The sequence below is a fragment of the Heloderma suspectum genome, chromosome 5, assembly GCF_057233095.1.
Source record: "Heloderma suspectum isolate Gila_16-S chromosome 5, 16-S_ref, whole genome shotgun sequence".
NCBI classification, from domain to species: Eukaryota; Metazoa; Chordata; class Lepidosauria; order Squamata; family Helodermatidae; genus Heloderma; species Heloderma suspectum.
The window spans coordinates 227001355-227026289 of record NC_139462.1 but is presented as its reverse complement, the minus strand read 5'-3'; the positions used below and the strand labels follow the sequence as shown (position 1 = coordinate 227026289).

Here is a 24935-nt window from a genome sequence, read left to right as displayed (position 1 = left end):
GCCCACCACTGGAACGTGGCCCCTGAGAGCTTCTCCGAAATGGAATTTGACCCTCACTGCTGAACAACTCCCAGTATTAGAGTGCCTTTTGCCAGCTTCAGCTGGTTTGCCAGCTACGGCCTCTCCTGGACAGGGAACGCTTGGCCACGGTGGTACAGGCATTAGTAACCTCAAGCAACACACTCTATGTGGGGCTGCCCCTGAGGCTGGTCCGGAAGCTGGAGCTAGTGCAGAATGCAGCAGCTTAGTTGTTGCCGGGAGCTGCCCCTTTTCAGCATGTGACTCCTTTGCTGAAGGAACTGCACTGGCTGCCTATTCGCTACCAGGCCAGGCTGAAGGTTTTAGTACTCATGTACAAAGCCCTAAACAACTCGGGACCAGGATACCTGAGAGAGCGCCTTCTCCCTTACCAACCTGCCCGGTCACTGAGGACATCAGAGGGCTTGCTGCCGGTGGTTCCACATGGACCTATGGCCCAGCTGGAGTCCACTAGGAAAAGAGCCTTCAGCGTGGTGGCTCCTTTCCTGTGGAACTCCCTGCCTTTGGAGGTCAGGCAGGCGCCAACGTTATGTTCCTTTCGGCGCCTCCTGAAGACAGTGTTATTTTGAGAGTCTTTCCCTGAGTGACCAGCCGTGGTTTATAAAATTCAGAATCTGTTCTTTTAAAATGTTTGAATTGTTTTAATTATGGGGTTTTATCATTTTATCTTACTGCTCCGAAATCTTTGATGAGAGTGGTATATAAATATTGTAAATAAATACATATTGTAAATAAATTATTAGGAAATTTTTCCTAGGGCTTTTCTACATGAGGCTTTTAACCTGCCACATTACTGAGGCTTCTGCTTCTGGATTCATTGTGGGATTAATATCGGCTCCTTTACACGTGTTTTTTCCCCAAGGTTTTTCCTTCTTTGTCTTTCTATATGTTCCATCACATAAGCACTAGTGGGTGCTGTGGTATAGTGGAATTGCACAAATACACCAGAGTTTCATGTCGCCATTCGGGATATACCAGACTTTCCTTGTTAGAAAAAAAAATGCTATAATGGTTGCAAAGCAAAGGAGAGGCCATGGAGGATGAAGGCATCATGTAAAGCCCCCTCATACTACTGTGAGCATGGAACCATGAGCGCACAATAAATACCTTGTGTAGGCATTTATTGCCTTGCTCCTAATGTTAAGCCGAAATCCACTTCCCTGCCATTTCCACCTGTTGGTTCTAGTTGTGCCCTCTGAAGCAACAGAGAACAAGTTTTCTCCACCTTCTTCATGGCACCCTTTCCGATATTGGAAGACCGCTATCATGTCTCTCCTTAATCCTCTCTTCTCTAGGCTAAACATACCCAGCTCTTTCAACTGTTTCTCATAGGGCTTAATTTCCAGACTCCCTCACCATCCTGGTCGCTCTTCTCTGGACAAACTGCCTGGAGTGGATCTATGCCACAAATTGTAGCCTGGCTCAGCGAACCTCTGACTCCCCGGTCCCCGCACCTGCTAGCAGTGTGGCATTCACACCGTCTGTGAGTGGCTTACCTGAAAGGATCCCAAGACCAGTTCAAAGACGAGCTTCACTTCCAGCACCTCCTTCTTTGCTGTGTCAGGGAAGAAGGCAAACATGGCATAATGGATGCCAAAGAGAGGGATCAGGAGCAGGGTAGATTTTGCGAGTCTCCTGAGTGGAACGAGGACAAAAAGGGAGTGGAGAGAGAGCGCAAGAGCAAACACGGAGACAGACCTGCAGTCCTAGAGCTAATCTTCACATGCAGTAAGGGACCATCTGTCTCGCCACAAACCTGCCAGAGTATCAAGATCTGCAGGAGAGGCCCTTTTGAGGCCACCATGACCCGTAGAGCATGCGTCACAGGGCTTTCTCCTGGGTTGCCGCCACACTGCAGACCACGCTCCTTTGAGAACTATGAGAGGCCCCCCTCCGTTGGCCTTTAGAAACGGTGTCAAGGCACATATTGTCCAAATGTCCTTTTAGAATGGTCGCTTTTAATGTTTTACTGTTTCTGCTGTTCTTGCTTTTATTATCGCAGGGTTTTATTGTTTCAAATGGTTGTGTAATGCCTTGGCAGCTTTTGAGCAGATAAGGTGGTCTATGCATGTTAATAAACTGCTATGCAGGCGATCCAATGCACATGAGACAGCACTCCAAAACAACACAACTGACCATCACTAGCACATTCAGTTTATCAATTTGCAGTTTTAAAATTTTAAAATTTAGGAAGCAATCCTGTGGGGATAGGCGGCTGCCTCCGAACCCGGAGGGTGGGGCAGCCGGACAATGCATAGGAAGCGTCGTCCTGGCCCTTCCAAGGTTCCCGCCCCTCCCTGCCCCCGGGAACGCCCCCTTTCCTCCCGCTCCATGCTGCTGTTATGAGCGTGGAGACTGGGACGATCCATGTCGCCTACAAGGCAGCGGGGAGGGGGCGGGGAGGCGGTTTTCTGGGAACCGACCTTGCAGCATGGACTCCAAGGTCGGTTCCCCAAAACCAAATAATCCTATGGCCATCCAGCCGCTGTCTAGTGGCCCTTACAGATTTAAAACTTTCTGAATATATATAATGAATAGATATTAAAATGTGAAATGTTTTGGCATAAAACACCAGCTTCAGTGACAAAAGCTGGTGTTTTATGCCAAAATGTTTCACATTTTAAAATCTCTCTCTCTCTCTCTCTCTCTCTCTCTGTGTGTGTGTGTGTGTGTATGTATAATCTACACATTTAAAATTTGAAAATGTATACATTTATAAACTGGATGCGCTACTGGTGGTAATTTGTTTTGTTTTGGAGTACATGTTAATAACAAATAAAGAAATAGTAGAACATTACAATTTACTATGTTTGTTTTTTATTTATTTATTAATCTATCTATCTATCTATCTATCTATCTATCTATTTATTTTAAGGGTATAATCCTATGCATGTTTAGACAGAAAAAAGTCCTACAACTCCCAGCATTCCCCAGCCAGCCATGCTGTCTAAACATGCACCCTAAATTATTTTGAGGCCAACTTTTAGGATAGAACCATCTCAGGGCAGTGGGCAGGAGAAAAACAATACGACCCAATGCCAAACCAGTGCAATGGAGAAGCAATGAATATTCAGTCCAATACTATTAAACACAGGTAACACCAATAATACATTCAACCCATGGAGTATGGACAGGTCAGCGTAAAGAAGTGGTTCTTCAGAGCTTTCCTGAAGACCTTGAAAGAAGAGACCTGATGAACCCACAGTGGAAGGTGATTGCAGAACACAGAAGCACAGGAAGCTGCCTTATACTTAGTAGAACCAAAGGATCGTGCAGTTTTTCCTGGACTGCACCTTCAACTGCAGGTGAGACAATGGCATATTTCAATGCAAAAAACACCTAACACATAGAAAACAAACATGCCAGGGAGAAGGCAAGCACAATGGCTACTAGTCCTGATGGCTATGTGCTACCTCCAGTACCAGAGGCAGTATGCCTATGTACCCTAGTTGCTGGGGAACATGGGCAGGAGACTGCTATTGCACTCGTGTCCTGCTTGTGGGTTCCTGGCCGACAGCTGGTTGGCCACTGTGCGAACGGGACGCTGGACTAGATAGACCCTTGGTCTGATCCAGCAGGGCTCCCCTTTTGTTCTTAACCCTTCACCCTACTACTATACTACCTAGGGATGCTGGAGAAATTCGAGATGGATTAAAATGAGCTCAGATTTTTAAGGATCTGACTGGCTGAATCCACTGTGGACCAGCCCCCTGAGACTATGTGGAGTCCAAGGACTTTCGGATCTTTCTTTTTTACTTTCCCAAAATTTACACAAATTTATTCATAGGAAAATACACATGTTTCTGCAGAGACTGGTAAATATATATGGGGGAAAGTTGAATGGAATGGGAGACAATACGCTAAATATGATGTACTAACATAAATTACGGAAATTGTTGCAAACCCTCTTATGGAATTATTTGCGTATTTTTCTGCATAACAAAAATAATAATAATTCAAATCTGTCAGTGAGTGGATGCCAGAATGAATGACACCACACAATCCACGAAACACATGTGTGACGGATTTCACAAAATCCAGACATCCCTACTACTAACACACCCTACTACTACACTACTAACACACCAACTAACACACCAGGGAGAAGGCAAGCTCATAACTCTTCACCCTACTACTTTTCTATGTGTATGTCAGGATGGTTCCCCCTTCCCTGGCCACCCCAGTGAAGGATAGGTTGCTTTACTCCAGTGTGAGTGCACACAGCTCCGATTCAGATAGGGACTACAGTGCTCCGGGAGGTTGGGTATTAAACCTCCTCCTCACCAGATTTCATCCAGAAATTCTCCCTCCCCCCCACACCCCCATTTTTTTTTTTTTTAAAGAAAAACGTCTCTATTGAACCCATGGAGGCTTTTTTCTTCTTTTTTTAACCCCACCCCATGAGGAGGTGGTGGAATTTCTGGACAAAAATGGGTGGGGGGAAGGTTTAACCCCCCCCCGAGCACTGTGTTCCCAATCTGAATCAGGGCCATGTGTGCTTACACTGGAGTAAATAAACTTATCTCACATAGATGCGTGATTAGAAGGACATTTTTGTTTCTACTCATGTTTAGTTTAGCAGTCTTCCCCAACCTGGTGTTTTGGACTTTAACTCCCATCAGCCTCAGCCAGCATGGGCAGTGGTCAGGAATGCTGGGAATTGCAGTCCAACACAAGCAGAGGGGAACCCCAACCACTACACCACCCTATCCTTTGCCATTATAAAAGCGCTTCACAGCACTGTCAAAGCGAAACACATTAAAATAGAGAGTCAGTGGCGATTGCTTCCAAATTTAGGTTCTCTCCTAATGCCTAGCACTTGTGAATGAGTCATATTAGGACACCTGGCCTTCTGGCTCTGGAGGAAAATGGAACTGGTAAGGAGCGGGCATTTTGTGTCAAGATAACAGCTAATGATTTCTCCGATAAACAATGCTAGGGGAGAGAAGTTACAAGAAAGAGAAGCTGAGATGGAAAGAGATAAGGGTTCAAAATGATTCCCAAACCTCCGTCACTGAAATAAATCCTAAAGCTAGCAGGGGCAGGAAGAATTAAAAGAAGGAGGAGGAGGAGGAGGCAGAGAGCATAGTAAACAAGCCTGGAAAAAGCCTCCTTGGTTCAAACATTACTGATCTTTGAACATGGAAAGAAGCTTCGGTGATGGAAGCCCGCCATCAACAAAGCGGCCTCAGCCGGCTCCATCTTCTCCAGTACCAGCTTGGTGTTGAGTGGAGCCTTCTCATGGTACTTGGCCAGCTATAGAGAGTATTTGAGAGGGGCGAGCTGTAAGCTACTTGGGGCAGGGGCCTGACATTTTTGTGTGCTTATATTGCATCAGAAAGCAGCGTATCTATTCATGGTGCTGTAAAAATAACTTACGAACGAACTGAAGAGAGGTTATGCTGAAGAGGTGGGAGTCACAAAAGAATGGCAGCCGTGCGTTAAGCTCCCTGTCCGTTGATCTAGTAAAGGTGTCCCCAACCAGTCGTGTCTGACTCTAGGGTGTGGTGCTCATCTCCATTTCTAAGCCGAAGAGCCAGCGCTGTCCGAAGACGCTTCTGTGGTCATGTGGCTGGCATGACTGAACACCGAGGTGCACGGAACGCTGCTACCTTTCCCGCCGAGGCGGTACCTATTTATCTATTTGCAATTTCTTGCTTTCGAACTGCTAGGTTGGCAGAAGCTGGGACTGAAGACGGGAGCTCACTCCGTCACGCAGCACTCAGGACTCGAACTGCTGTCCTGCTGACCTTCCGGTCTGCAATTCAGCGTCTTAACCACTAAGCCACTGCAGCCCCTTTGATCTAGTAAAACTTACACCTAAAATTAATCTTCGGCTTTGCCGATCTGCAGACTGTTATGTTTCTCTGCATTTCTGCGCTCTGCCAATTCAGGAGACAGTGACCGGGATCACACAATCAACTTGAACCATGGTTGCTTAAATAAGTCACTGTGGTTTGTGGGTGCCCATGGGCGCCCATTCTGTAACTCCCCCCCATACGTTATCACGTCATATGAACCCGGAGAGGGTGGGTTGTTGTTAACAAACCCTCCACAACCCTAAAGCAGGTAACCATGCCACCCACCCACCCTTGCTGGGTTCACACGACACGACAACCTACGAGGGGTGGGCGGGTTACGGAATTGGCAAACCACAGTGGTTTACTTATTTAAGCCACGGTCAGCCAGTGTGTTTTGCCCAAGGCAAGATGCAGATCAAAGTTACTTTGCGTGTTTGGAAATTGAGATTGGCTATTGCTACTTCTTTCTCCCAAAATGCATTGCTAGGTGTAATCTGATACCTGCAGCAGCTGCCACTGATGCATTCATGCAGCCTGCAAATCTCTGTTTTGAGAGTGGGTTTATCTAAACTGCAGACCTCGTTGCCACCACATCTGGCCAAATTTTGGGACTTTTCTGTTTCCTTCCCCACCCCCTGCTTTTCGTACCATCTAGTCCAGGGAGGGTGTGCATGTGGGTCAAACGTCTTTCAGACCAAGGGCCAAATTCAATTTCGAAGAAGCTCTGGGGGGGCCCCAAAATTACCAAAAATACCAGCATGTTTTAGCTTAAAGCTTTTATTGCCAGTAACTAAGCCTCACGAGAGGCATTTTAACCTTTTAGAATGGGAATAAACTGCGCAAAAGCTGGGAAGCCACCAAACAATTGATGGTTGGGGAAAAGGGTTGGGACAGAAAAATGGGGTGTGGATTTCTAGGGAACCTCAGGGCTCCTGGATTGGGACCTCAGGCAGGCCAGATTTGGCCCCTGGGCCTGAGCTTCCCCACCCCTGATCTAGCCTGAGGAAGAGTTCTGTGGCGCTCCAAAGCTTGTGCCTTTTTTGTGGAATTTTAGTTGGCTCCATCAGCCAACAGTGGATTTTGGATTATTTTTCTCCTGGACCAGCATGGCCCACTTTGTGTTTGTGTTGCTTTGTGTTGTCACTTCACCATGTTGTGTGTTCTGCCATTCGCAGCCAAGGGGCCTGAGTTCTCCTCTGTAAAAAAACGCCCTGTCCGGTTATCTCGGCAAAATCAGGAATATGCATTTGCAGGGGTCAGGCCTCCTTCTGCCCTGGCTGACTGCCTCTTTTGCTGCCTCATTCATGGTTCCGTGGGTCGTCAGCTGTGGGCTTTGCATCCCTCTCTTTCCACCCGTCCCGCTTCAGTTGTCCACTTTAAACAGAAGTGGCCCAAGGTGTTTTGCTAATGAATATTTAAATACTGGTCTATAATTAGACTCACAGATTCCCTGATGAGGTCCCAGGAGGGGGGCTCTACTTACCATCCCAGAAAGCTGCATTTGTCTCCATTACGACATTGCCCAGGCTGGGGACGTCTTTGCATATGCTGATTTAATCAAAGCTCTGCACAGCGGTGAGATTTTGAACTGGAGACAAGAGGCCATTGCCTTCCTCGACCTGCTGCCCTCCAGATGTGTTGGGCTACAGCTCCCATAATCCCCAGCCAGCACGACCACTGACAGTGCTGGGTGGAAATGTTGCGAGATGTAGTTTAACACAGATCCAGAGGGTGGCAGGTTGGCAAAGGCTGGTGGGGCAGGATGGAAGAGAAACGCAGAGGGGCTGTTGTGTCCGCAAGGAGGTTTGAGTTCAAATCCACCTTCAGCCAAGAAGTAACCTTGGTCCAGCCACCTTCTCTCAAGGTCACCTCCCTCACACAGTGGGTTGTGAGAATAAAATGTGCAAGGAGGGGCACCCCATATATGCAGTCCTGAGCTCCTGGGAGGAAGGTTGGGAAAGGATGAATAATACCTTCACGGCAAGTCACTTGCAGAGGGTGATTTACAAGGGCTTGTTTCCTAAGATAGGGATGTTCAAAGAAGGAAAGTACCTTGTTTCCTCCTGGCTGACTTGCACTGGTTGCCTATATGCTTCCGAGATTGATTCAAGCTGCTGGTTTTCACTTATAAAGCCCTACACGGCTCAGGACTACAATACCTGGCGAAGCGCCTCTCCCGACATGAACCTACCCATACTCTATGCTCAGCATCTAAGGTCCTCCTCTGGATGCCTCTTCTGAGGGAGGTTCGGAAGACAGGAATGAGGAAGAGGGCCTTCTCAGTGGTGGCCTCCAAACTGTGGCATGATCTCCCTGACGAGGCCCGCCTGATGCCAACATTGTGATCTTTTTGGCACCAGGTTAAGTCCTATCTCTTCTCTCCGGCATTTAGCAGCATATGATGAGCTTTTAGGCGGTCCCGGATCTGTCCTTACTGCTGACTGTTCAAAGTTCTTTTTAGATACATGTTGTCTTCGTGTACATTGTCCGTGTGTTTTATGTAAATGGTTTTTAAACTCTAGACTGTATTTTAATGTTTTTAATCTTTTTAACTGCTCAGAGAGCTTTGGCTAAGGGGTGGGATAGAAATGCTAACGCTAATGCTAATGCTAACAATAATAATAATGCCCCACTGCAGGCCCTGAAAAGCTTCTTTGCAGGGCCAGGGGGCTCTTGAACAATGTGGGATGGATTGTAGCAGGCTGCAGCTGTGCCTTGGTGCCTTTTTAAAAAAAGCAAAAAGCAAAGCAGCTTTGAGCGGAGGGCATTTAGAGCAGAGACGTGGTGGGGAGGAAAGGGGTGTTTACAAGTTTAAACATGCATTTAAGATGTTTGGGGGAGGCCCTTTCCATCCGAGGCATGTTTGGTGGGGGCGCGCCCTCTTTGTTGTCATTCTGCCACCAGGCAAAGACATTTTTATTCAGGTGTATGAACTGGTCTCTGGCCGAAGAGGGTTTTTAACTGGTTGGTGTCATTTCTTTCTTTCATCGTTGCATTTTTCAATGTGTTTTTAATTTATTTGTTTCTTATGCTATGTGCTAATTCAAATGTTGTGTTTGGGGAGAAAGATGGGCTAGAAATTAAATACATCATTTGAAAAGTGCGGGGTTGTTTTTTTGGGGGGGATGTGGAGAGGCAAAATGGCACACCGGTAGAGGGTTAAATAAATACATAATTTGAAACGTGTGGGGTTGTTTTGGGGGGAGAAGGGGATGTGGAGGGGCAAAATGGCACACCGGTAGAGGGTTAAATAAATATGTAATTTGAAACGTGTGGGGTTGTTTTGTGGGGGGCGATGTGGAGGGGCAAAATGGCACACCGGTAGAGGGTTAAATAAATACATAATTTGAAACCTGTGGGGTTGTTTTTTTGGGGGGTGGGGGATGTGGAGGGGCAAAATGGCACACTGGTAGAGGGTGAAATAAATACATAATTTGAAACGTGTGGGGTTGTTTTTGGGGGGGAGGGGGATGTGGAGGGGCAAAATGGCACACTGGTAGAGGGTGAAATAAATACATAATTTGAAACATGTGGGGTTGTTTGGGGGGGCGGGAGGGGGATGTGGAGGGGCAAAATGGCACACTGGTATAGGGTTAACCACACCTTCTCTCCCTCTGTGTCTTCTCCTCTTGAAATTCCCTCCTCCAGAAGCGGCTCACAAAAGTGTTTGGAGGATGGCCGCAGTGACATGACATGAGCCTCAGCAGAAATGAAGCACTTGCTGATCCGACAGGAAGCGCCTTTGGGGAGCGCCCACCTGCTCGTCGCTATGCTCAGGGGCAAGACTCTTGAGCGACACAATGGCAGCTTGACAGGCAAACGTTTGATTAGTGTGGTCGTCTCCTGAAGGCCCTCTTTTCAAGAGGGGCTAATGAATTCCAAGAGCTCTTTGCTCTGACATTCGCAGTTGTGATGGATCAAGATCAGCCTGACATTTCTGACAAAGCTGTTCCCCCCGCTCCCCGCTGCAAATTTCTGAACTGGATCACCTTCATTTCGCCTTCTCAGAAATCTGTTAGGGGTGTAAATGACTTCGGCTGTAGGTAGCATCCTTTGCCTGGGCAGTCAACAAAAACCAGGGGATTGTTGGTGACAGCCGATTACCATAAGGACATCAGAACAGCCTTGCTGCATTAGATCAGTGATCCGCCCAGCCCAGCATACAACCTCCAACAGTGGGCAGCCAGATGCTTCTGGGAAGTTATGCTCAGCTAGACAAGGGAAGGCCTGGAAAACCCTCAGAAAAATGAGGAAAAAATTGAAAAATAAACACACACATTTTCCCCCAGGGATTTCAGGGGAAAAAATGTTTCCCCCCTCATTTTTCATTTCCCCCTCAAGCCTTTACATCTCTTACCGCCCTCGTCCACTGTTAGCCCCCCCCCACAACTAATATGTAAAGCAAGGGTGGGCTATTTGTGGCCACCACATGTTTCAGCCTACAACTCCCATCAGCCCTAGCCAGCAGAGCCAATGGTGAGGGCTCATGGGAGTTGTAGGCCAAACCATCTGGAGCAGCAAAAGTTATGCTCCCTTGATGCAGAGATGTACTGCCCTGGTTACACTGAGCTACAATGGCTAAACAGCATTGATAGCCTTATGCTCCCCTAATCTGTCTAAAGCCATCTAAGCTAGTGGGCATCACTGCATCTTGTGAGTTCCATAAATCCAGGATGGAACTGCAAGGCTCTGTTTGCATCTCCCTTTCTAAACAACACCTTTAACGTCTGTGGCCAGAACAAAACAACACGCTGCGTTAAATGTGGAGCGTGTATCTGATCCCAACTTCTTTTTTTACTTTAGTGTAAGTGTGTGGGGCTCCGATCTGGATTGGGACCACCATATGCAGGTGGAACATAGGGGCATAGGAAACTGCCTTATACAGAGTCAGCCCATCGGCCCATCTAGCCCGGTATTGTCAACACTGACTGGCAGCAGCTCTCCAGAGTTTCATGCAGGACTATTTCCTCACCTTACCTGGAGAAGCTGGGGATCGAACCTTGGACCTTCTGCATGCAAAGCAGGGGCTCTGTCACACAGAGCTATGGGTTGCATCTTCCCACCCAGCTGCTTTCCCCCTAAATTCCGCCCCCCCCGGAGGGGCTAAATACCCCCACCCCTCAATTGGTGCCGATGCATTGTTTTTCTTCGGCCCCTGGGGGCGGGGAGGGAGGGGGAAGCAGTTGGGTGGGAAGGTTTAAGCCCCTCTCCATGTGTGGTGGTCCCAATCTGGATCAGGGCCCCACACTAAAGTTTTAAAAAGTTAGGACCAGCTACACACTACACATTTAACATAGTGTGTAGTTTCGTCCTAAGACAGCTACTCCCCTATGTCTGGTCCCACCTGCTTCAAGTGCTTTTTCATAACCAATCTTGGCTCAGCTTCCCATCTATGGATTCAACTCATTCCTCAAATGGAGCCCCCTGGCCTGGCTTTCTTACCTGGGAGGATCTTGCAACAGCGCCTACTTGGTCCTCTGGAGGCCCTGGTCCTGCAGGGTGATGTACTGCTCTTTCAAGGCAGGACAATTTGCTTACATTATTTTATGTCTCCTGTGATGTTCCAGAGGTGATCCCCAAAGCAACCCACGTTTACAGCTAAAGATGAAACCCAGCCTCAAACACAGAAACATCTACTGTGAGCTACAGGTTAAAAATCAGATTTACCAATACTGGCTTGTTTCATTTCGCCCAACGTCTGGAGAGTGAAGTTTCTGTACCAGGATCCGGATTATGCAAATGAAGAGAATGAAATTTATCTGTGGAGGAGAGAAAGCAGGGGGGGAAAGGGTGGTTTAAATTTCCTTTCAGCCAAGGAGAGCCCATAAATGTGACCAAACCACACAGGGATAAATTCTGGTCCTGAGGCAGGCATCTATATCATCCTGCCAAGTGGCGAGGAAGATTTACCACACGTCAGGGGCACATCTGTGAGAAAATGTGTGGTAAAGCAGTCGTGTGTATGAGCTCATAACGTGATCCATTCAGAAGGATTCCATGCCCAGTGCAGCCGTTTTCTGGGTCACCGTAATTAAAAAAAAAGACAACAGAGAAAAGACACACAGCTTGGCGAGTGACAAGGTAAAGCATGACAGGACGGCAGCCATCTTGGACCTGACATCAGCCTGCTTGGGACTTTGCGTTATAACATCCCAAGAATGATGATGTCAAACCCACAGAGCACAGCTATGCACAACGTTGACACCTGGATAGGTAAAGAGTCTTTTTGGTTAGTCAAGAGGGACAGAAGTCGGAGGAGACAGTGAGGTGAGGTTTACCTCGGGACAGCATCATGGCCTAATGTTAGTGCCCCAACCCAATATATCGTGAGGAGACCAGTTTGTGAGTGGCTTTGCAGTCCACAGCCTTGGAGAAGGCCGGAGGGGTGCACATGCCACAGAGTCATCTTGTCTACATTGTTTTCCTAGTCCTTCAAAGAAACTTCATTTTGAAAGCCTCAAAATATTTCTGATTGGCAAAGGCCTTTTTCCACCCTAGACAGAAGATGCAAACGTTCTGACAATTCCACCATCTTGCAGCACTTTGACGAGAATGTGAAGCACAGCGTGTCTTGAGTCAAATCTCACTTCGGGGGGCTTGATGAGCAGGGTGGAAAGGATCCTGAAGGCTGGTGGCTCCGATTTCGGTGGGGCTGTGAATCCATTCTGGGTTTCAGTCAGAACCAGCCAGAACTCTAAAGGAGATATTCAAGGTGAACTCTATCCCCAAAATATGGTCAGCACCTTGGATATCTCCTTTAGAGTTCTGGCTGGTTCTGACTGAAACCCACAATGGATTCACAGCCCCATCGAAATCAGAGCCATCAGTCTCCACTGCTTCCTAATATTATAGCACAAAACCAGCAATTCCGAGCCTAATTCTGCAAGGCAGGAATAGCACACTTCTACCTCTTTGGTGGTACCCAAGGGAAGAGAGTGAAGTGCTCATTGGAAGGACAGATACTGAAGCTGAAGCTCAAATATTTTGGCCACCTAATGCGAAGAGAAAACTCTCTGGAAAAGACCCTGATGCTGGGAAAGACTGAAGGCAAAAGGAGAAGGGGACGGCAGAGGATGAGATGGCTAGATAGCATCACCGATGCAATGAATATGAACTTGAGCACGCTCCGGGAGAGAGCGCAGGACAGGAAGGCCTGGCGTGCTATGGTCCATGGGGTCACGAAGAGTCGGACACGACTGAACGACTGAACAACAAATGGAAGAGAGTCACATATGTCTCACCTTCTCATAACTTTTACCTGCTGTTCTCGGAAGGAGAGAGGGCTCCCATAAATAGGATAAGAAAAATACTGATTTTGCTTCTGCTTAAAAGCAAAGCCGAAAGCAAGTCATACCTTAACTATTCACCTACCTTATCTTTCAGCTGTGTTTTTTAGGTGAGAAGGGAGAAACACTACCAAGAGGAAACAAAGATGATCTTTGGATGAATGCACAGCAATCGTGCATTTTTTAAAATCCCTATTTAAGAATGTAATCTTAGCATGGCCAGGGATAAGCCAAGTGAGTGGGAGGTGAAATGCTGTGATAGTGACAGTGAAATCGTGTGATATAGAAATGGGGAGCTGTGCTTTAGATAGAGAAGAGTTTGGACAGGGCTTGTGAAAGGATAGATAGCAAGGAGAGAGATAGTGGCTCGGATTTGTGTGTATAGGATTAAAGTGGTAATTAAAGTGGTAATTAAGTGTGTGCGTGTGTGTGTGTGTGGGGGGAGAGGATACACACACACACACACACACACACACACAAGCTTTTAAAGTGACTTAGGGTGCAATCCTATGGGGACTGGCGGCCACCTCCGAACTTGGAGGCAACCGCCTATCCAATGCAGGGCAGGAGAAGCACGGAGGGGATCGTCCCCTCTGTGCTTCAGCCCCCCTGCATATGTGGCTAGACAGCCGATTTTGGCTGTCTAGCTACAGGAAGGCGGAGTGGGGGACGCAGCTGCTGGACGACACACAGGATGTGTTGTACTGGCATTTCTGCCTTCGACGCCCCGGAACACCCTGTTTTCGCCACTCCGCAGTCCTCTTGAGCATGGAGCGCAGGGCTGTTCCGAGCTGCTTGTGAGGCATCACGGAAGAGGGGGAAGGTCAGTTCTCAGAGAACCGACGTATCCTATGGCCGTCTAGCCGCTGACTAGCGGCCATAGGATTGCTCCCTTATTTACTGTTGAACACCTTAATGCTGCAAGTAATAAATATTCCTATGTTTCATCCATGTAACCATATTTGCGGGGGAGGATGTCTTCCACCTGGTCATCCATGGGCCAGACGATACTCCACCTGATGCCATCCTGTCCCTGGCCAAAGCGCTCCAGCCAGCATTTTGGTCGGGGCCATTTCACCCGCACTGCATCCTCCCCAATGGGGAGAGGCACGGTGTGGGCAAATCCGCTCTTCTGCCTCAGCTGGGACGCAGCTGCACTGCTACGCCCGTGCTAAATCCTCTCCAGAGGGGGAAGGTGCAGTGTGGGCAAAGCTGCCCTGACTGAGGCGGCGGCTGGGGGAGCACTCCAGCCACCGCCTTGGCCAGGATCCAGCTTTGGCGCGCAAGGGCTTTCCCTGGTTGTCGAAAGCCGACATGCACTGAAGTTATCCTGACTGAGGCAGGGGAGGGAGGAGCGATTCTCCAAGCCACACCTCAGTTGGGGCAACTTCCCCTGCCGCCCCTGATTGGGGGCGGGGGGACACAACAGGCGAAAGCACTTAGCGCTGTGCTTGCTCTCCTGATTGGGAGAGCGAGGGGTGCACTGCGTAAGGGGAATCCCCCATTACCTCCAACCCAGGGGGTGGGGTTTGGGGTTGGGAGAACCCCCACAGAAGGAGCTGTAGCCTTTGTGGGCCAGATGGGGAACCTCCCTGGGCCAGATTGGGCCTGCAGGCTGGAAGTTCCACACCCCTGATTTTTGCTTTAGGAAAGCCACCCCATGCCGACATATTTAAGTCAACCGTACCTTTGACACTGAGGAGACTAACCACTGTGCTTGGCATTGCTCCAGATAATGACACCCACATGGGTCACAACGTAGGAGGTGTGGACCTAATAGCTGAAAATGGGTTCTAGTGCGCTTTACCATAGGTTGCCAGAGAAGTTATCTACTGGGCTGTCAGAACATGCATGGGTGTTTCGATTAGTGCTGTGCTGAAAATTTCTCCCACATTGTTTTCGAGCATTGCCATTCGATTTGATAGAAGAGAAATGGCTTTTGAAAAGCAATTCAACGGTGCAGAAATTTCGGAGAAATTCTCAAGGGTTGGGTTTGGGCTTCTGGGGCTTATTTTGTTTAGGAGGTGGCCGAGGAGTGAGCACATTGTACGATCATCTCTCTGGGAGCCTGCACCCTCCTCAGCTTCCTACACTTCAGTTAAAGCCCAACGGAAGGCAACATGGGGCAATTCCGCCCACAGGGCTTTTTCAGATCAGGACATACAGGCAGCCTGGGAGGCCGGCTGTGATTAAGTGAGCACAAAAACACCACAAAAATAAACTATAAAACATCCTGAATGAGGCAGAACAATGGAAGCCTCTTTCGTGCAGGGAGAAAACTTTCAGGAGACTGGAGGGCAGATTTTGGCAGAGCACGAACTCCACCTCATCCCTGGAGCCGGACACAAAACTGCCCCCACCTGCATTGTGGTGGATGCAAACTGGGGGCCAGCCTGCCAAGACAGAGGATGCTGTTGCAGCACGAAGACCCTCAACACCCTTAGAAAAAAAAGGAAGAAGCTGTGTTACAAGCCCTGCCGATGGGAAGCCCTACCTGGGAGAACGTGTTGAGACTTTCTCCTCCTCCTGGAGAAATTTGGTGAAATTGTCTCCCGAATTTCTCTGCCCACAAGTAAGGTGGAGAATTTCAAGAGGCCATTTGCGGACAGCTCTGATTTCGACAGCTCACAGGGAAGTTGTGAAAACTGAGATGAAGGGACACATCTGGATCATAAGATGTCAGGCATGTATGAGACTTGTGAAGGATGTGAATTAGGATGGATATAGTAATCCCACTTCCGTTCTTGGTAAGCAAGCATCCAGATGCCCAGCACACTCCTTTCTAAATTCCATTAACAAAATAGTGGATGTTATTTCTGGTTTTCGGCACAGGACCCAGAAGCCACAGCAATGCACAGAAAATTAGCAAAGGATGGCTTTTATAGCTGCTGAAAAGCACAGAAGGTTAGCTAAGGAAGGCTTTTATAACTGGCGAAAAATGCAGATACGTTACCAATATAGAAACCAATATGGGAGTCTTGATGATCCACCAGTAGGGAGATTCGATTAAATCCCAGCAACTGTAAAGAAATAATCCTAGATGAAGAGCTTCATCTGACATACAGGAAGGTGGCAATACTGAGGAAGGTTATAATTTACTTTAAATCCAGAACATCTAAAAATGGGACTCCCCCCACATCTTGCAGAGGACTTTCAGGTACGCTGAGTTCACAGGGAGAAACAGTAGTTGTATACCTATATAAAACTGTTGCCTTTTACCTAGTCATACCGCAAGTCCATCTAGCTCAGTACTCTTTATACCATGGGTGGGGAACCTATTCTGGCCTGAGGTCTGAATTCTATTTCAGAGACGCTCCGAGCCTTATTCCAGTGGCAGGTGGGGCCATGGGCAAAAATGGAGGGAGTGAAAAAATCCACCCACCCCCTATGCAAAATTCCATTGTTACCAATTTATTGTAGGAAGCATGTCTACTCAAAAGTAAGCATGAGCAGCATTTCGATTCACAAATAAGCAGGACATGCCTCCTCTGCCCCGCAGGGGAAAATTGGTATCTCTGATGAGCAGCTGATTGGAGAGCAGTGCTTTCCCCTGCTAAGCACTGAGAAAGGCAGCTGATCGGAGAGAAGAGCTTTTCTCTCCATGGCAGAGCAGGTGGGGCCAGGGGAAGAAGCTGCCGGGCTGGATGGAGAAGCCCTTCAGGCCTTATCAGGCCCGTAGCCAGAGGTTCCTCATCCCTGGTTTATACTACCTGGAAGCTGCTCTCCAGGGTTTCAAGACAGTGGTCTTTCCCAGACCTACCTGGAGAACTTAGGAACTGATCCTGTTTTATCACTGACCTATGGACCTTCCTGAGTAGTGGTGGGCAAGCTATCACTCCAGGGTGCTTTTTCACTATTACTGATCTTCTCCTTGAGGAACTCCAGAGAAGCCTCTGAGGACTGAAAACCAGTGATGTAATAGTAGTAGTAATAGGAGTGCCTGAAAAGGGTAAGCACTGTCCAATTTTGCTCACTTACCCCACATCATCGTAGTGGATCCTAGTGAGGGTCCAGGCGGAGATAAACAGTGCCGGTGCACCTACCAACAGAAGATTGGACTTTGATCAGATTTTAAAACTGTATACCCCAAGAAATGTGCTCAAAGCAGATCAGAAGGTACAGAAGGAGAAACCACAACATGCTGAAGTGGATTAGCATCACTCTCACATACAGAAACAAAACACTAAGCAGACCCATCCATAGTGGTTGCTACAACATTTCACAAAATTCTAATTTTGATGTAAACGTGCCAGTGCACCTGCAAATACAAGATTAGATTTCCTCGAGCCAATTTCTGAACTGCGATTCCAGGAGGCCAAGATTCTAAAATATTCCTGTTCCCGTAAAACCATGATGCTCAAGGAGATTGCATACCCCAGCCAATCAGGATGTACCACCAGAAGTACTTCTTCTCCGAAAAGAAGGAGATGACTAGAAGTGTGTGAAGGTACAAGCCTTCAACTAGGAGCCAAAAGAAGTTGGCCATGATGCAGTACTGAAAGAAGACCATGGCCGCCTTGCAGCCCACCTGAAAGACAAAATGGGAACGACGCTTTACTGAGAGGTTGAGACAGAAATGTTTGTTCAGTATTTATTTTATAGTATTTCTGTGCCATTCTAGGCATCATAGATCTATTAAAAATGGTTAAAATACAATGGGTTGCATCCGATGTTAGCCCTACATAGAAATGAATGGAACTTAAGTTCGACTAATAGTCGACACAACCCCCCAAAACAATAACAAGTACATAGTAAAGATAAAAACATATAGCAAGGATCATATCAATTTTCTAGGAAGTTTCTTGAATACCTCTGAAGATCAAATTAAAAGAGAGTTAAAACCTCAGCATCTGCATGACTTGAAAAAAATCTGATCAATAAAATAATGTCACTGAAATAATAACAACAGTGAAGAAACCGGAGGATGATCTGATCCTGGTTTGATATCCTGGTTTGTTGGTAGCCGTTCAGTTCCCCAGCTGGACATTGATTTATTTCATTTCTGTACTGCCCAAGAGCCAAAGCGCTCTGGGCAGTTCACAAAAAGTAAAACCACAAAGTGCAGCATAAAACAATATAAAATATGAAAGCTTAAAAGCACAATATAACAGTACAACCAGAATAAAACCTAGCAGCAATGCAGAGATTTAAAATGCAGATTTAAAACACCAAAGCTAAAAGACTAGAAAGCTAAAATGCTAAAATACTGGGAGAGTAAAAAGGTAAAAAGAAGGAGAACAATGTAGGCGCCAGTCAAACCTCTCTAGGGAGCTCATTCCACAGCCGGGGTGCCACCGCAGAAAAGGCCATGACATGACAGAAAACTGTGGTTTAAGGAACCAGGAAATCTTGACGCAAGGATAAGATGGAAGGGAGGAGTGAGGAGGAAATGCAGAGGCACATGGGTTACTCAATCCAATAAACCAAGTGTGGGGAACCTCTCTCAGCCTGTGGACCGAATTCCATTTCAGAGAAGCTCTCAGGGGCTGCATTACAGTGGTGGGCGGGGCTAAAGGCAAAAGGGGGTGGGACCAAACATACCAAAAATACCAGCATATTGTAGCTTAAAGCTTTTAATGCTAGTAGCTGAGCCTTAGTAGAGGCATTTCAACCATTTAGAATGGAGGGAAAACTGCACAGAAGCTGGGAAACCACCAAACGATCGATGGGCAGAGGAAAGTGGGTGGGGCCAGGAAAAGGGGTGTGGCCCATCCAGGGAACCCCAGAGGGCTTTATTAGGGCCTCTGGAGGGCCTGATAAGGCCCCCTGGCCTGAGGTTCCCCATCCCTGCAACAATCCATGATTGATCAGACTGGGAATGTTATATCTGAACCAGGCTGATGAATGAAATAGGTCAATGCCAAAAACTAGCCTTGGAAAAGACTGGGCATGGAAAGTCAGGATAATTCCAGTGGAGGCTGGTGGCTTTGATGCCAGTACGGTGGTGAATCCACTCCAGGTTTCAGCCAGAACCCTAAAGGTTCAGCACCTTGGATAGCTCCTTTAGAGTTCTGACTGGTTCTGACTGCAACCCAGAGCGGATTCACCACCCCACTGGCATCAATGCCACCAGCCTCCACTGTTGGGAATTCACATGGGGCTTCTTCTCATGGAACTTTTATCCTGCTATTGAGTTTGCTCACTCATGGAAGTTTGCGGGCCCTTTAGATGATGCCACTAGCCTCCAGCGCGTCTCCTGCATTAAATGACCCTTATTCCATCGTTAAAAAGACTGGAGATAATGAGCTATTAAATTACCCTGCTTGTGTTCTGCTTGAGTTCCCTCCGTGGAAAAGGAAAAGCTGCAAGAAGAGGAGCGAGATCAATGAAAGATATGGAAGACTCAGATAAGGGAGAGAAGGAGGGGGAAAGGGGAGCGGGGGGAAGGAAGCCCATGTAAAGGGAGTCTGTTGTGATCCTGCATTTAAAATGGAAGCAGAAAGCCCCCTTTTCAATTCTGGATTTTATGCTGGTGTAGAGAGACTCATGGTCTCATTGTGGAGATCAGCGCTAGGAGTAGTTCTCAGAGCGGTTCCCATTTTAGTTGCAGTAAACAGCCCGTCAAAGAATAACACGTTGATTGTGTCATACGCTTTTATGGGCTGGGACCCAATCGCTCAGATGTGTGCCTGAAGTGTTATTCTCAGTTTGCAGCTTACACACACGCATGCAGAAAAGGAATGGTAAACAGTGGGGCCAAAAGGCCATGCTATGTACGAAGCAGTTGCGGGTCTGCGGAGCCCAAATGTATGCAAGAAAAGAACAGAGAGAAGGAACCATTCCTAATAAAGCCGTAGTCTTAATTCTTTCTGTTGTGGTCGACAGACCAGAGATAAAAGCAGTCAGAGATGTTTGCAAAAGAAAACAGATCAGCATAACCAACATTAACTCAAACACAGAACTACACAAAAGAAGCTACGCTAAAGGAGCACCTACTGGCTGGAGGACCCAGCTTCCAACATCAAATAGGTATTTGCTTCCAAGTTCTCATTGCTAGTGAGAAGAATTTGCTCACAACCAATGTTACTGATGGAATTGGATCGGACAACAGATACTTGACATCAAATTGGGCTGATCTGTCTGGTAAAGTGGCCAATAAAGGGGCAAGCATTTGTTCCCTAGATTCAGTGTGGAAATTGCAAAACAAGATCTTATCCCACGGATTCCACCTCCACGGACAAATCCTCATTGTCAGGGGTTCACCATCATATCTTCCCCAAACCATCAGGGGTCCGCAATTTGGGTGGGCAGGCATGCTTAGCATTTTGAGAGTGTCATGGGCACTCTCACAAAATGGCTGCCTGAGGGCTCGCCCATTCATATAATGGCTGCTATGGTGGGCATGACCAGTCACAGAACTGTCAGTGACAGGCTGAAGGACACCCAGTGTGTGCTTCATGGCTGAGTGGGGACTAGAACCCGGATCGCCAAGTCCCAGTCCAACACTCTAACCACTACACCACACTGACGCTTTGATAATAGCAATACTTGGTGATAAGATTATCTTTCTGTCTAATTTAACACCTGTCACGCAGAAAAAAATGTAGTTAAATTAATGAGGGCGCAGAATTAAATTTGGCTTGGCTTGGAAATAGGTCCCTTTTACTCGGAGCCAATCCAAAATAAGACCGGGGGCGGGGGGAGATCTTGGCCATCACTACTCTTGTCCCATGGTCACCTTTGATGAAAAAGTGTTTTATAACAATGAGAAAGAAAGAGACAGTCACTTATCTCTTGCTAAAGTCAAGGCCTATTTGTGGGACGCACATGGTACAAGCAGAATCTTGCTGCAAGGGACTTGAAAGATTTGGGGCCCAGACGCATAAGACACAAATCTGCATAAAATCTGCATATGTTTATGCAAATTTTAGCAATGGAAAATGCTTTTTTCCCTAAACTTAGTTGCCATGCAGGGAGAATTTTTCTTCTTTTGAGTGGGGGAGGGCGGTGTTGGCAGCATGTGAGGAGGGGAGAGTTAACCCTTCCTTCCCCAGTTGCATTCCCCCTTGAAAATTGCCCCATGCAGGGCAATTAAGCTGAGAGAAAAAACTTCCGTCAGCACCAATGGACACCCAGGGTTTGGGGGAACCAATCTGGGCCCCCGGGAAATATACTTTGGGCCAGGACTCCTTGGGGCCTGGCCTAGCAAGGCCCCTGCTGCAAGGCAGATACATGGCTACTGGCAATGGAGGTAGATTTGGAAGGGAAAGGAGGCCAGGAACTCAGCCGGAGATCCACTCCAGAATCCATCTGCCACTCCATCTTCTGTCTTTTCTCTGTCACAGTACTGAGCAAGCATAGCGCACTCTGCCTATCTGGCCACACAGCAAGGCTCCTTGCACAAATATGCAGAGCAAGCCAGGGTGCAAATGTCTGGTGAGGGTTCAAAGCAACCCTCTTGCTTCCCTTTGGCTTGATTTCTCACATGCCACTTAGCATCTGGCAGGATGCTGCTATCTCCTGCTTAGCATCTCATCCAAAAGCGGGGAGTCAAAAGCAAAAGAGAGAGCTGAATTTTTTCAAGCCATTAGACATCATCAGCTGTGGCTACCATATTCCAGTCAAGAAGGCCTTCCCTAGGAATGCATGAGAAATTCGTTTTGGTTCATTTTTGCCCAGAATACACTCAGTTCACAACTCCCGGAACAGAATGCAGACCCAAACGCAATCTGTGGTCCAACCCCATACATTTCTGAGCTTGCGATGCAATTAGTGGGGTGATGACGATGACAACAACAACCATGACAACAGAAGCCTTTGAGAAAAGCATACACTCAGAAAAGGTGCAGGAAAAATGTGCACATCTGAAAAATGCGCACAAACATGCTGGAACCAATGGAAGAAAAATGCATACATTTCCAAAATGCACACAATTGATTCCTATATTTGGAGAAATACAAAGAGACATCCATGTTTCTGTGTGTGAAAAGATGCCCCCCCCTCCCCAAATCACAATCTGATATGGACAGGAGTCTGAACGAGCTCCAAGGTGGAATTTGGAAAACTTTGACGAGCTCACGTTTTGCTGATTTGCACATCCCTAGCTTTCCCCTGCTTGACCCATTTCTGCCATCTCTATGTTATTCTTGCCCAGCCTTTTTTCATTTCCCATTGCTGCCTCCCCTCTCTGATCGTGGACTTCTTTCTCTCTCTTTTTTGGGCCTGCGTTATAGTGTTCAAAGCTACGTACATGGATGGTGCTATTTATAGTAACAACAATGGTACGAAATACCTTGAAGGCCATAAAGTGCAGTGCCTTTGGTTGGCTGAGTGAATCCGAAAGGCAGAAAATGGTCTAGACAGGCCTTGCCCTTGGACAGAAAAGCCCTTCCCTAACCTTTGCAGTTTTCAGAACTCTGCAGACAATAAGTGAGCAAAAGCAGAGGAAAACCATCCACCCAACAGAAGGCGAAGATGCAGGGCGCCAAAAGAAAGCCAAAATACAGGCTCGGAGCTAGCAGGCAGAAGCTGTTCAACCGAAATCAAACTGAGCCACTCGCAGTCAGCAGTTGGCTCAAAGTGCTGATGTGCCATGTCAACCTGGGGGCTGTCAGATGGCACAGAAACAGCACTGAAGGCAGGGCGATGAGGGCATTTGAGGACAGACATTAGCCAGGAAGAAATGCTTCCGGTTTGGTGCAATGAAGCTCGCAACATTAGCTTTCCTTCAGAACAGAGCAGGCTGATGTAACCTCTTGTCATAAGAACATAAGAAGAGCCCTGCTGGATCCGACCATCTAGTCCAGCATTCTGTTCACAACGTGGCCAACCAGCTGCCTACAGGAAACAAGCAGGGCATGAATGGAACAGCACCCTCCCGCCCATGTTCCCCAGCACACTGCCTCGATACTGGAGGTAGCACATAGCCATCAAGACTAACAGCCATTGATAGTCTTCTCCTCCATGAATTTGTCCAATCCCTTTTGAAAGCCATCCAAAGTGGTGGCTATTGCTCCATCTTGTGGAAGTGAATTCCGTCGCCACCACCAGCTCTTTTTTCTCAGATGATTAATTCCAGTAGAGCGGCTTCAGGCTTACTGAGAGAATTGCTTGTTTGACTCTGGATTTATAATCGTGGAAAGTTACGAGTTGGAAGGGTTCCAACCCCCTGCTCATTGCAGGATCTGCAATGAAGGATGCAACTGCAGCAACCCTGACAGACGCCCGCCCAGCCTTTGCTTAAATACCTCCCATGAAGGAGAGCCCACTACGTCCCCAGGCAGCCTGTTCCACAGCTTGCATCATTAGAATGTTTCTCCTAATGTCAAACTGAAATCTGCTTCCCTGCAGTTTCCATCCACTGATTCTAGTACTACCTTCCAGAGCAACAGAGAACAAGCCTGCTCCATTTTCTGAATGGCAGCCCTTCAGATATGTGAAGATCGCCTCATGTGAAGATATTGCCCCATGTGACGATACCGTGAAGATATCGCCTCATGTGAAGATATTGTCCCATGTGACGATACCGTGAAGCTATTGCCTCATGTGAAGCTATCGACTATGTGAAGATATCGTCTATATGAAGATATCGCCTCATATGTGAAGTTTTGTGAAGATATTGTCCAGGTGAAGATATTGCCTCATATGTGAAGGTTTGTGAAGATATCACCTACATGAAGATATCGCCTATTGAAGATATCGCTTCATGTGAAGATATTGCCCCATGTGACGATACTGTGAAGCTATCGCCTCATGTGAAGCTATCGCCTCATGTGAAGCTATCGACTATGTGAAGATATCGTCTATGTGAAGATATCGCCTCATATGTGAAGTTTTGTGAAGATATCGTCCAGGTGAAGATATTGCCTCATATGTGAAGGTTTGTGAAGATATCGCCTACATGAAGATATCGCCTATTGAAGATATCGCCTCATGTGAAGCTATTGCCTCATGTGAAGCTATCGACTATGTGAAGATATCGTCTATGTGAAGATATCGCCTCATATGTGAAGGTTTGTGAAGATATTGCCTACATGAAGATATCGCCTCATATGTGAAGTTTTGTGAAGATATCGCCTCATGTGAAGATATCGCCTACGTGAAGATATCGCCTGATGTGAAGATATCGCCTGATGTGAAGATATCGCCTATCTCCCATGCAGGGCCCATCTGGTCTGGCATTCTTTCTCTAATAATTGCCAGCCAGATACATCTAGGAGCACAAAAGCAAGATATGAAGACAATGGCCAGTCCCTATTGTTTTTTCTCCAGCCTTTGTTATCAAAGGAACACCATCGCTGAGGTTCCATTCAGCTATGTGTTCAGCTATAAGAACTGGTGCCTGAGTATTGCTTTTTTCCTCCTCCCTCCCAATCCCTTTTCCTTTTGTGTTGTATCTTTGAGGTTGTATGCCTGAGGGCAGGGACTGTTTCATTATTAATCTTTGTAAGCCATTATGGGAGACTTGTTTGGCTGAAGAGGGGGTAAAAATACTTTACATAAGCAAGATAAATAATATCAGACCTAACAATCACCCATAGACATATGATGAATGTATTTCTCTAATCCATTTTTCAAGTTATCTAAGCTATTGGCTGTCTCCACATCTTGTGAAAGTCACTTCCACAATTCCTCCTGTGAGGCCTTGGCAAGGTGCTTTGCAGATAAAATTGATAGGATTAGGAGTGTTATTCCGTGCGCCGTGGATACAGTTAGTGAGCAAGAGGTGGCCAGTGGCAAACCGGTTTTGTGGGATCAGTTCCAGCTTCTTCCTTCTGATGAAGTGGACAAGGTGCTTTCATCTGTAAGGCTGACCACCTGCTTACTTGATCCTTGCCCACCTTGGCTCATTATGGGCTGCAGAGAGAGA

The 24935-nt window shown here is 47.2% G+C and overlaps 1 protein-coding gene across 1 annotated transcript in view; it reads right to left on the bottom strand.

Moving 5' to 3' along the window:
* Positions 1–24935, bottom strand: part of LOC146345233 (vasoactive intestinal polypeptide receptor-like) — a 171271-nt gene that overhangs the window by 5533 nt on the left and 140803 nt on the right. Inside the window, exons 7-11 of the mRNA XM_084859444.1 lie at positions 17501–17654; positions 17105–17165; positions 16080–16146; positions 11508–11599; positions 1536–1674 (exon numbers count right to left, since the gene is read on the bottom strand). Of these exons, the coding sequence (XP_084715570.1) occupies positions 1536–1674; positions 11508–11599; positions 16080–16146; positions 17105–17165; positions 17501–17654 (513 nt within the window). The remainder of the gene's footprint in view (positions 1–1535; positions 1675–11507; positions 11600–16079; positions 16147–17104; positions 17166–17500; positions 17655–24935) is intronic.